The sequence below is a fragment of the Lampris incognitus genome, chromosome 11, assembly GCF_029633865.1.
Source record: "Lampris incognitus isolate fLamInc1 chromosome 11, fLamInc1.hap2, whole genome shotgun sequence".
Classification (NCBI taxonomy): Eukaryota; Metazoa; Chordata; class Actinopteri; order Lampriformes; family Lampridae; genus Lampris; species Lampris incognitus.
Window position 1 is genome coordinate 32161310 of NC_079221.1, and position 13190 is coordinate 32174499.

The 13190-nt window shown below is 43.7% G+C and overlaps 1 protein-coding gene across 2 annotated transcripts in view; it reads left to right on the forward strand.

The window, feature by feature from the left end:
• Positions 1-13190, forward strand: part of pard3bb (par-3 family cell polarity regulator beta b) — a 520416-nt gene that overhangs the window by 331300 nt on the left and 175926 nt on the right. For both annotated transcript variants that reach the window (XM_056289172.1, XM_056289173.1), the window contains exon 19: positions 5917-6145. In XM_056289172.1, the coding sequence (XP_056145147.1) occupies positions 5917-6145 (229 nt within the window). The remainder of the gene's footprint in view (positions 1-5916; positions 6146-13190) is intronic.

The window sequence follows — 13190 nt, forward strand, 5'->3', positions numbered from 1 at the left end:
GCAGGCCCGCCCTGGTGGACACACCCTGGCACCTATCAACCACTGCCCCGCTGCCTTGTGGGTGAGTCTGGAAGACATAAGGCTAAGGGAGCTTACCCCAACAGAAAAGCAAGCTGTGGCGGCACGCTTCGAGGCGGTTTCCAAAAAACTGGATTTCCGGCAGCCCCCTGCAGTTGTGTGGAGGTGCCGGTCATCTAGGGATCCCCCTTGCCATCGGAACCATCTCCTCTACAATCAAGTCATGTGGCGTTGGGAGAAGCGCACCCCCCATGCCACTTTAAAAACCATCTCTGTGCAGATATCTTCTGCTATCTGAGGCCCTGAGGCGTAAAGGAGCTGTTATGCTTAAGCGCGGGGCGCACTTCCCGAAGGAGGGGGGTAGTGTAAGGTCCATGGATAAGACACGCTGACTCGCGGGTCTGACCCTTTAGTCTAGCGGTTAGCGATGCCTCCTGCGGTGCGGGCGATACGGGTTCGCGTCCCGGCCGCGGCAGTTCCTGTGGTTGTGTTGTCCCCCGAATTCGCTACAATATCACGATTTCAGAAACCTGGACAAGCCCTTATCCTGGTTTTGAGAAACCCGATTATGCTAGCTAGAGTACTCCGAAATAATACCAGGATACTGTTGCACACGGTTTTTTTGGCCGCTGCCGACTAACTGCGCAGGCGCGGCTTCAACCAAGTGACGTAAGAGAAACAAAGAATGGCGGCAACGAGAGAAGCGCTGCTAGATCAGGGGTTCTCAAACTTTTTCACACCAAGGACCACTTGATCATAAAAAAAATTTCCGTGGACCACCTAACCAGCCGGCCAACACCCCCCCCCGCCCAAAAAAACTTTATAAAACAGTCTATATTAGGCTTACAATAGCATATTATGTTTTATATTACAAATTATGTCTGCAGAATATTACAATACAAAATATGTAATAAATAGGCTACTAGCAAAATTAGGCTAGGCTTCTACCATATACCTTGACCTTGATTTTTGTGAGATGTATGTGTAATTACTGTTTCATATTAATTTTGTTCAGAGCTATTGCCTTTGGTTGTGATGTGATGAATAAAACATGGGGATTTATTTGAAATACCACTGTCACGGTGAACTCAATGTGAATTCATCATTAAAAGAGTGAACTATTAATGTTAATTTAACAAAAATTCGTTTTAATAGGAATCAAATCTTTGTACTGGCTCTTGTGAAGCTATGAAATTACACATTTCAAATAAGCATAACAGCTTTACAGGTAGCAGCAGTCAACAACTAATGGGAGGAATGCTGTTGCTTTTGCATCACTGACTCAATGTCTGGCTCCACACTAGAGAGTTTCAGTCTCATACAGGGGGCTACATCGATCTTGTTCCTCTGCTTGGTTTTCAAACCAACCAGTGTGGAGAACCCAACTGCACGGATGTAGGTGGTTGAAAACGGCATTAACACTTGCAAAGCAGACTCAGCCAGCTCAGGATGTTCAGGTTGGACGAGAACCCAGAAGTCTGTCAAGCATTTTTCTCTGAACGCCATTCTCAGTGTTCCATCTGATGCAATGTCCACAGGACTATCCACCTTCCGTGCTGATAGTTTGGAACTGACGCGCTCAATGTGAGGTTGGTCTCCAAATGGATTTCTGATCCATTCAACGTCCACATCCAATTCGGGAAAGTATCTTCCCAGTTGCGTGTGAATGCCTTGCAAATGTTCCTTGAAGGCTGCAAGTGTGTTGCTATCCAGAACCTCTTCAGCTTCGAGGATAAAATCGGCTAGAGTTGGGAAACAGTCAAACTCCTCGCGATCAAGACGCGCGCACCACAGATCCATTTTGATGCGAGTGGCTTTAACTTTGTCCTGCACTGTAAAAACCGTGACCGCTTTTCCTTGCAGTGGTAAATTCAGGTTATTAAGCGTGCTGAAAACATCAGCAAGAAAGGCTTGTTTTGCGAGCCATTGAAAGTCACGCATTCTGCCATAAAGTTCATCAGTTTGATGCAAAAACAGCTTGACCTCATCGCGCAGTTCAAAGAGACGGGTGAGAACTTTACCACGCGATAGCCAGCGAACTTCTGTGTGGACAAGAAGTCTTGTGTGCTCACTCCCCATTTCTTCACACAGAACTTTAAAAAGACGTGAGTTCAGTGCCTTGCTTTTAATTAAGTTGACAATTTTTACGGCCTCGTCCAAAACCAGTTTAAGACAGGGTGGCATTTTTTACTGCCAATTGCTCTCTGTGGATACAGCAGTGCGTCGATGCGGCAGAGGGAGCTACAGCGCGTATACGCGTCACCAGGCCCTTGTGTTTGGCTGTCATCGCCGTGGCACCGTCAGTGCACACGCCAGCACACCTCTTCCAATCAATGTTATTCTGCACAATGAAGTTATTTAGGGACTCAAATATCGCCTCTCCTGTGGTGTTGGTTGGTAGGGATTGACAGAAAAGAAAATCATCGTGAACAGCACCCGCATGTATGTACCGCACAAAGCAGAGGAGAATAGCCCCGTTACCGATGTCCGTGGACTCGTCCAGTTGGAGAGAGAAAAAAAGACTGACGCAGACGTGTCACCAGCTGATCTTGGACATTTGCAGCCATGGATGTTATTCGCCGCTTGACTGTATCATTGGACAGAGGTACTTTGTAAAGTTCCTCACTCGCTTTCTCCCCTAGCATTATGTTGGCCATAACCTTTGCAGCTGGCTCAACCAAGGTCTCGCCGATTGAATGAGGTTTGCCAGCTTTCGCAATGAGTAGGGAGACCTTGTATGAGGCTTCGGTAGCTTTCGCGTTTTCCCCTGCGGCATAAAAAACTGCGTGGCTTCCTTTCTCGTGTGTCGCTCGAGCTCTTCACGTTTTCTCTCAAAACATTGCACAGGTTTCGAGGTGTATTCCTTGTGTTTTGACTCGAAGGGACGCTTGAGTTTGGCAGGTTTCATTGCTTCATTAGCTAATATGTCATAGCACACAACACAATGAGGTTTTGGATCCTCAGCATCTCCAGTCCAGAAAAATCCAAATTGAATGTAATCGCTACTGTATTTACGTTTCACTTTTGCAGTGGCTTTTTCAGAGTGTTGTGCTAGCTAGCTCCTGCTGCAAACTGTTAGCACTATGGGACTCCATGCTAACACTGACGCGCTCAATGTGAGAAGGAAGTCTTTGCACCTTGTTGCTTACATTGTTCGTCGTTTCTCCGGATTTTCTCTTCAGCCACCGATCCATGATGTTTGTATTTTGAACGGTTCACTTCACTCTTTGTTAGATTTTACTTAATTTTCACAATAGTCAGGAGGTCTTTGATATGAAAATCCTGTTATTGTAATGGAAGCTAACTAGGTAACCTAGGTAACAGGCTAACTGAAGAGACATGACTCAAAACGCAGGTTTGCATTAGACAAATTGAACAAAATTTTTAGGCTTATTTAGGCTACATTTTGATTCACTTTTAATTTAGAAAACATTTAGAAAACAGCTGTACTCGTAACTTTGCACTGGAACGCAGATGAAGGTGATTTGAGAAACACGATTTTTTTTTGCAATCCTCCCGCGGACCACTCGGGGGCGCTCGCGGACCACTGGTGGTCCGCGGACCACACTTTGAGTATCACTGTGCTAGAGCAATGAAGAAATGGCGTTTCAGCCACTGCTCCCTTGTACTACGCGGTGACAGCCTGACACCGGTCAAGGTGTTTCATATTTATTGTTTAATACATGTTTAATGTTTGTTGTCGTTCTCTTCTCCCAATGCTGACAATACGGCGGATGAGCTAAATCCGCAACGCAATGTTGGCGTTTAATAGCGCTAAACCCGCTATAAACCAAAGTGGTCTTATTTCCAATGGCCACAGTCAAATTAAGGTTGGTAGCTATTGAGGAATATCATATTAACCATTTCAGAATCCCCGGCTTGTGTTGTAAACCTCAGGTGCATGCGCATATAGCATGCAGCAGTCAGAACCCGGGATACTGGTATTTATCGTGTGTACGGGGATATGAATAACCAAATTTCTCTGTGTTCCATGTAAACGCCACATCCACAGTAAAGGATAATCGGGATACTCAAGTCCATTTAAATGCAGCCATTGTTGTGTGCTATTCAGCTCATGGGAGCTCCCTGGACCCGTGAGAAAATGTTGGTTAATACGTCAGGGCCTTCTTACATGTGTGCAAATACACACACACACACACACACACACACACACACACACACACACACACACACACACACACACACACACACACACACACACACACACAAACAATAGACCACTAATATACATGGTGTTAGAATAACCTTTTTTATTTTAATGGCTATTTATTTATTCACTCATTTATAATTCTCTTGTCATTAAACAGCGAAGCTTACGGGGATGCATTTTATTTATTACACACAAACACACTTTGTTTCCTTTGCTAGATGGGCTTTGTAATTGAAACTGAAATGAATAGCCACACAAGGTTACACCTCATTCTAAACAGCCCAGTTTAATTTGGTCTGATCGTTTCAAAAAATCTGACAAGGGATCTGTGTGTGTGTGTGTGTGTGTGTGTGTGTGTGTGGGTGGGTGTGGGTGTGGGTGTGGGTGTTTGTGTGTGTATCTATCTAAGTGCTTGTTTGCATGCTATTAAATTTGTTAGCAGGTGCATTTAGGTGTTCGTGTGTCTGCAGGTATGTGTGCATGTTGTTAAGCTTTGTGTGTGTGTGGGTGTGGGTGTGGGTGGGTGGGTGGGTGTTTGCACCCTCACATGCATGATTGCATTTGTGCATGTGTAAGATGATCTGCTTTGTAAGGTTGTGTGTGTTCTGTGTATGTGTGTTGGTCATTTTAATTCAGGGCATTCCCTCCTCTCTTTCCCCTAGGTAATGAGGCAATAAAAGTAATGCTTTTAACATGTTCACTGTCTAAATTATGCATTAATGATCACTGTAAATTTGTACTGAATTTGTCTCCAGTGGTAGAGAAAAAAGATAAAAACTGGTGTGTATATTCTACGGTGGCATGGCGGCGCAGTAGTGAGAGCGGACCCCTCACAGCAAGAAGGTCCTGGGTTCGAACCCCGGGGTTCTCCAACCTTGGAATCATCCCAGGTCGTCCTCTGTGTGGAGTTTGCATGTTCTCCCCGTGTCTGCGTGGGTTTCCTCCGGGTGCTCCGGTTTCCTCCCAAAGTCCAAAGACAAGTTGGTCAGGTGAATCGGTCATACTAAATTGTCTCTAGGTGAGAATGTGTCCAGGGTGTCTCCCCGCCTGCTGTCCAATTACTGCTGTGATAGGCTCCAGCATCCCCACAACTCCGATTGTGATAAGCGGCTTGGATAATGGATGTATATTCTATGTGATATATATCCAGCGGCTCATCATAAGTTAGTTAAATTAATGTTTTGGGGGATTCATCAGATATTGAATTGCTCAGGATTTGAATGGTATCGCATGAGCAACAGAAACCTCTCCCCACAACAAGGTCTTTCTAATCTTCTCATCTTTACGGTAGGAGAGCTTGGAATTTCTCTCTCCCTTTGTTGCACTCAAGGCCTGCTGAGCCACAGGTTTAAAATGTTTTAACCTTTAAAAAAGAACATCATGCCTTCTAAAAGATTTGGATCAAAAAGCATTCATCAATACACTTAGAAACATTTGCAACTAAGACTAAGACCAACACTTACTCCAGGCATATGAGTGGCACTATTAGCAAAACAAAATTTCTTCAGTGGACATCTTCATCTGGATCATTTGCTATCATTTCATGTCAGGGTTACCCTGCCTGCAGCCCTTTGTGTTGGCCGTTTTACGTCCATCGTAGAAACTCTGGGTTTAATTCTTATTGGAACTCAAAATAGTGTCTATTTAGGAGGAAAAAAAGTTTTTTTTCTTCCAACATTGTTTTCCCTCTCTTCTATATCCTCTTCTCCCATCCTGCCTTCCTGTAGATGATGGTTCGGACCAGAGTTCGGGCAGAGACACCCCCGCCAGTGGCTCATCCCGCCAGGGTGTGGGGGATCAGCCAGACGAGAAGGACAAGAAAGACAAGAAGAAGAAAGCAAAAGTAAAGAAGAAAGAGAAGAGCAAGGGGAAAGGAAAAGAGAAAGACAGGAAGAAAGCAGAGGAAATAGAGGAGACGGAGAAAAAGAGCAAGAAAAAAGGCTTTGGCCTACTGAGGTGAGTGTGTGTGTGTGTGTGTGTGTGTGTGTGTGTGTGTGTGTGTGTGTGTATGTTGGTGTGTGTGTGTGTGTGTGTGAGGCAGGCATAAGTTATGCCATCACCACAGGTCTGAGACCTACCTGGACTGTTTGAAAGGATTAACATTCATAATGTGACGTGATGAGCAAACAACATTTGAGGTTGCAGTACCCTTTCTCTTACCTGCCGGCATGTCACTGTGCGTCTGACTGTAAGAGCCATTTACCTGCAGTTAAAAAGTGCCAGATTAAAAGTTTAAAGTCAGTAGCATGCAGGGAGAGAAAACAGATTGTTTTAGCATTAAGTGAATTGTTTCTGAGATTAAGAAACTTGAAATGAAAGGCCCTGCATTGCAAATGTTTTTTTTTTCTTTTTCTATTTTTTTCTTCTTTTTTGGGGGGGGGGGTCTTTTCATTGTTGCCCTGCTTGACTTGCAGAATAATAATAATAATAATAATAATAATAATGGCTTGCATTTATATAGCGCTTTATCTAGAAACCCAAAGCACTTCACATTGAAGGGGGTAACACACCTCAACCACCACCAATGTGTAGCACCCACCTGGGTGATGCACGGCAGCCATTTTGCACCAGAACGCTCATGACACATCAGCTTGAGGTAGAGGGGGAGGAATCATTGAGCCAATTACATGTGGGGATGATTGGATGGCCAGATGGAGAAAGTGCCATGGGATCTTTAATGACCACAGTGAGTCAGGACCCTGGTTTAACGTCTCATCCGAAGAAAGGATATCCGGGTAGCGTGGTGGTCTATTCTGCTGTCTACCAACATGGGGATCGCCGGTTCGAATCCCTGTATTACCTCCGGCTTGGTCGGGCATCCCTACAGTCACAATTGGCCGTGTCTGCGGGTGGGAAGTCAGATGTGGGTATGTGTTCAGGTCGCTGCACTAGCACCTCCTCTACTCGGTTGGGGCGCCTGTTCAGCAGGGAGGGGGAACTAGGGGTATAGTTTGATCCTTCCATGCGCTGCATCCCCCTTGTGAAACTCCTCATTGTCAGGTGAAAAGAAGCTGCTGGTGACTCCACATGTATCGGAGGATACATGTGGTAGTCTGCAGGCCTCCCCGGATCAGCAGAGGCGGTGGAGCAGTGACCGGGATGGCTCGAAAGAGTGGGGTAATTGGCCAAGTACAATTGGGGAGAAAATAAAAAGACATCAGACAGAATGCAATGCAGCATTGGAAAGATGAACGTTGACATGTATAAGGAAAAATAAGTTTTGAGAACTGGTGTTGGTTTACATGCGATTTGAATACCAGCATTCTGTAAATACAATATCTAGTGCTTCGGAAACATTTGTCTAATATCTTATGTTTTCTTACCCTAAGGCTCCAGGATCTCTCCAATTTTCCCATTAGTCTGTTTGTCTGCATGCTATGTCAGTCAGTCCCTCACTGTATTTTTGATAAAGCGTTAACTTTTCAGTACGCTTGCTACAGCGTTGTTTATGTAGTGGACTCCACACAACACTTCAGTAGGAACACTCAGTCCTTTAAACACCAAAATACACTTAAATGTCTGCACTATAAAGTCTTTTTCCCCCTTCATGAAATACCTTCTTGGCATACAGTCACTTTTGAACGGAAAATGCACACAAAGAACACTTTAATGGTGCCCTGATTTCCACCAGAGCACTATCCAGTCCTCATCAAACAGTTTCATGTGATTTTATTTGATACCATAGAGGCCTATGTGAATGTGTAGCCAAACACACCCCGTCTGAGCAGGCTAAACTGTTTCTAAGTACAGATTTGACTTTGTCCCTCAATTTCGCAGTATCATTAGTCCTTTTTTCCTCCCTTCATCTTAACCTAAATGAAATTTCTTGTGACCACTTTTTGTGACCATTATATTGATAGGGATCTGTGGTTAAAATGCACCACCACAATTTGATCTGCAAAATTACGCTTGCAGCTTTTCTAAATATGCGAGCAAAAGTGGTCTTTGTGGACCAGAACATCGGAAAACACTTCCAGATTTTAAATGTGCATTTTATCATAATTATTATGCGGCAGAATTACATGTTACTTAAAGTGAAATATTGGGTAATTAGGCTAATATAGACTAATTTGACTTAATTGAAGAGGTTCAATGCCTCTTTCTTTTCCTGATAGGCCCCCACCCCCCCACCCTCTCTCTTGGTTCAGTCATTAGTGAGTGATTATCTAGTATTGAATAGGAATGTTCCTTTTATGGTGTTGAAATGTGCTCTTTGTGGTGCAGTGGAGCGTGTGAATGGAGCTCCATACTTAAGCCTGTTCCTACTCATACTAAATGGACTCAGCAGAGATGGAGGGGTATTTGGATGGATTAATGGATAGATGGATGGATGGATCGGTGGATGGATGGATGGATGGCCGGAGAACATATTCTCTTGGGGTGTGTGTGTGTGTGTGTGTGTGTGTGTGTGTGTGTGAAGTGTCTGTCCCTTAATATCTTCCTCACACTCCTCTCGCTCTTCATCCCTCACTACTCTCTCTCTCTCTCTCTGTCTGCGTCGCACTTTTCACTCCATATTTGGTTCAATTTCATTCTATTATCCTCCCCCTCTCCCTCCATCTTTTCTTCTTGTACTTCATCCCTTACATCATCCATCTCTCCATTCCTATCCTCCCCATTGTCTTTTACCCATGTCTCCTTCCAGCACTCCCTCGTTTAATCCTTCATATTTCTTAATGCCAAGAATGTATAAAAGACCACATGTTCTCAGCCCACCATCTATCTAACTACCCTTCCATCTGGTTTCCAAATAGCCTTCAGTCACTATAATCTATACATTCCCTTCAGCTTTCTGTCCTTCGTTTCACTCCTTCCATTATATCGTCCACCTTCCCTTCCTCTGTTCTATCTATCTATCTATCTATCTATCTATCTATCTATCTATCTATCTATCTATCTATCTATCTATCTATCTATCTATCTATCTATCTATCTATCTATCTATCTATCTATCTATCTATCTATCTATCTATCGATCTATGTATCGATCTATGTATCTATATATCTATATATCTATTTGTCGGAGTTTAATCGCTTATCACTAGTTTCAACAGCCTCAAGGAGCTAATATGGCTTTTTCTCCTTCCTTACATTTTGCTCTCTATCCTTCTATCACTTATCACCATAGCAGTAGAGCAGGGGTCGGGAACCTTTTTGACTGGGAGAGCCATAAAAGCCAAATATTTCTAAATATATTTCATTGAGAGCCATATAGTATTTTTAACGTATAATAAATTAAATATGTCTTACTTTTAATGCGACTTCTGGTGCTGCATGGTTTTGCTGATGGCCTTGTAGTCTGGTTCATACGTGGTGAGGTTGAGCTTCATGCAGGCGTTGAGGCTTCCATCAGTTAAACGTGAGCGTAGGTTGGTCTTAATGTTCCTCATATGCGAGAAAGACTGTTCACATGCATATGTAGAGCCAAACATGGTCAATACGGCAATACTCACACGCTGCATTGTGTGGTATGTCACAGGAAGCTCGTTCCAAGTTTTAAGAATCAGCTGGTCTTCAGGTTGAAGATTTTTAATTTCTGTCCACTTGTGTTCCCTCGCCAGCTCTGCTCGCTGTCGCGCAAGACTTTCCAACTCTCCCATTAAGTGACTTGAACTTACTCATCCACATGTCTGATGCCTTCAGGTCAGCAACTTCCAGCTCAAAGTCTCCGATAGAGACCCCGGGGATGCATGTCAGGTCGATTTTGTCCACTGCACACTCATGTGGATGAGTGATGAACTTGAAAAGACCAGTGCGCGCACGAAATTCTCCAAAACGTGCTTTGAATGACTGCAGGAGATTGAACGTAAAGCCAGCTAGCTGCTGGAGATCCAGATGTTGAGTGGAGTCACTTGCTAAGCATGCATCTCTAAATTGTTGCAGTCTTTCAAAGTGCAGAAGACGACCTGTTTCAATGTCCCTGAGAAAGACTTCCAGCTTGCTTTCAAATGCAAACACTGCTTGTTGAAGGGATGAGATTGTATTTCCAATACCTTGCATTTTGACATTGAGCTGGTTCAGATGGCCAGTTATGTCCACGAGATAGTGAAACTGCAGGAGCCAGTCAGTGTTGTCTAGCTCAGGATGCTTGACGCCTTTCATTTCAAGAAAAGTCCGGATTTCACTCAGGCAAGCTGCAAAACGGCTGAGCACCTTCCCCCTTGACAACCAACGCACGTTGCTGTGTAAAAGCAGACCGGGATAATGATTCCCAACTTCTTCTAACAGAGCTTTAAACTGGCGATCATTTAAAGCTCGGGCAACAATAAAGTTGACCACTCGAATGACCAGAGACATCACCTCGCCAAGCTCCTGGCCACACGTCTGAGCGCAAAGCGCCTCCTGGTGCAGGATGCAATGAAAACTTAGGATGGCTCTCTTTTCATGTTCACGGAGAAGCGCTACAAATCCTTTGTTCTTCCCCAACATACAGGGTGCACCATCAGTACAGACAGAAATAAGTTTATCCATCGGTAGTTTTTTTTCTTTAGCAAACTCCATGAAAGACATGAATAAATCCTCTCCTCTTGTTGTCCTTTTCATTGGCAAAACAGCCAAGCTTTCCTCACGCAGTGTGTCACCTGCAGCATACCTGGCAATGATACTGCACTGAGATAGATGGCTAACGTCTGTTGACTCATCTAACGCGAGAGAAAAGTATGTCCCGGCGTTTATGTCCTTAATTTGTGTTTCCTCGACTTGATTTGCCATCATGATGCTACGATCGTGCACAGTTCTTGCTGACAGGGGCATGTCTTTTATTCGTTTGATTATCTTGTCTTTATTTGGGAAGTCATCAAACAGTTCATTGGCCACATCAAGCATGAATGTTTTGGCATACTCGCCATCTGTGAATGACTTTCCATTCCTTACTATTGCCAAAGCCCCCGCAAAGCTAGCGGAATTCCCGTCACCTTGCTTGCTCCACACACGTAGTTGCTGCTGACTCGTCTGCACTCTCCGCTGTAGCTCCTCGCATGCCCTTTTCCTGCTGTCCCCCGCTGGATATTTCGATGCAAATGAAGCATGGTGCGTATCGAAGTGCCGCTTTATATTTGACCGTTTCATCGATGCAATTTTATCATTGCATATTAGACATACCGCAGATCCTGCTCTCTCCACAAATGCAAATTCCTCTGTCCACGCAGCCTGGAATGCACGGTAATCATCGTCTTTTTTTCTTTTCGCCATCTTTTCCGTTACAAGGGTTGAAGCGGATAAACTAGTTGGCTATCTGATAAAATTGATTTCTTCACCTTTACAATGACCCGGACATGCTCGCGAGCCATTGGTTCCCGACCCGACCCACGGGTGACCCGTGACCCGTGAAATTTATCTTCAAAACTAATTTCTGTTTACTTTAAAATGACACAGTATTATTAAGAAATATCACAAGTATTTTAAAATCAGTTCCAAACTGATTTTTTTGAAAAAAAAAAAATTTTCAACTCAAAATTGTCTGGGAGCCATATGCCGTCACCGGAAGAGCCATATATGGCTCGCGAGCCATAGGTTCCCGACCGCTGCAGTAGAGGGAGGTTATCGTCCCTTTGATTTTTTTCATGTGAATCTTTCACTTGCTGTCTTCCACTTCATGTCCTCCCATCAGTCCCTCTGTCTTTGGTCTGAAGTGCCGGCAGCACACTCTTGAGACCATGCTTAATGTTCCTCCTCATCCCTTCATCCATCATCCTTTCATATCATTCACCTTTTCCCCTCCCCAAATACTCCTCTCATCACCTAACCTCATTCCATTTTTCCAATCCTCATCCCCTCCACCTTCATCAGTCCACCTCCAGCTCTGAGTGATGGCAGTAAGACTCTGCTGTCAATCGTGTACTATTCATTCATTCAGCTTAGGTTGGATCTTGATTGGCTGTAACTATCAGGCAAAGAGTGAGAAGGTGTTTGAAACCTGGTCAAGTTCTAGTCAAGAGTCTAGCATGTCGATTGTAGAGCAGGGAAAAGAGTGGGAAAGAGAGAAATGTACAGCAAAATGTATCAAAATTGGGATAAGCAAAGATACACATACATATACACACATACACACAAAAGAAAGACTCACAGTCCATCAGAGACAGGAAAAGTTTACAGCATAAACGAAATTCGGTTTTAAAAAAAAGAAGAGCTAAATTCAGTTAGGAACATTCTATAGCTGGAAGGATGTCTTACTTACAGTTTGAAAGTTGCTCATAGGCCAGCAACTACTAGATGTTACCATAAAACCTTTACAGTCCAACCAAATTTTTAAATCTGCTCACTTTTGATGTAAAAACATTTTAAATCCGTTTTATCGAGGTTATTATGAGTATTTGTATTTTTTATTTTTAAATAAGAAGGTAAAGCATATTTTTTGACATGCATGCTGAAATGACATCTACCTCCCACCAGTGAGTGGGCTTTCCCTTGATATTGTCTGAGTGACAGCTGAAAGCCAGTATTGCTGGGAGACTCTGTCAACTTCCCTGCTTATACAGCCATGAATGATGTTACAAGGCAACATATAGCACGCTTTTTAAAAAAATTATTTAATACTTATTATCTAGCACTTAACATGCTGAACTGTCTGTGGAATTATACCATTCAACATCTAGAGCAGTGTTTCTCAACCCAGTCCTCAAGGAACCCCTATCCTGCATATTTTCTTTGCAACCCTGAATAGGTACCTGTTTGTAGTTATTCAACCAATCAGCAATGAATTTTGTCAGATGTTGCACACCTTGCATAATTAAGTGCTGTGAGATGATTGGTCGAGTAAGTACAAGCAGGGCTACCTATGCAGGGTTACAGTGAAAATCTGCAGGATAGGGGTTCCTTGAGGACTGGGTTGAGAAACACTGATCTAGAGGGACTGATCATGAGATTTGCAGATAAGCGTATGCCGTTGCGCTGGCACCTAAAACTTTTTCAGCTTTAGTCAGTGACTAACTGGCTAAAGCCGGTGAACGGTACCAGTTGATGAATGGTACCATGGTTCTTGATTTGGCCCTTTAGATGCATG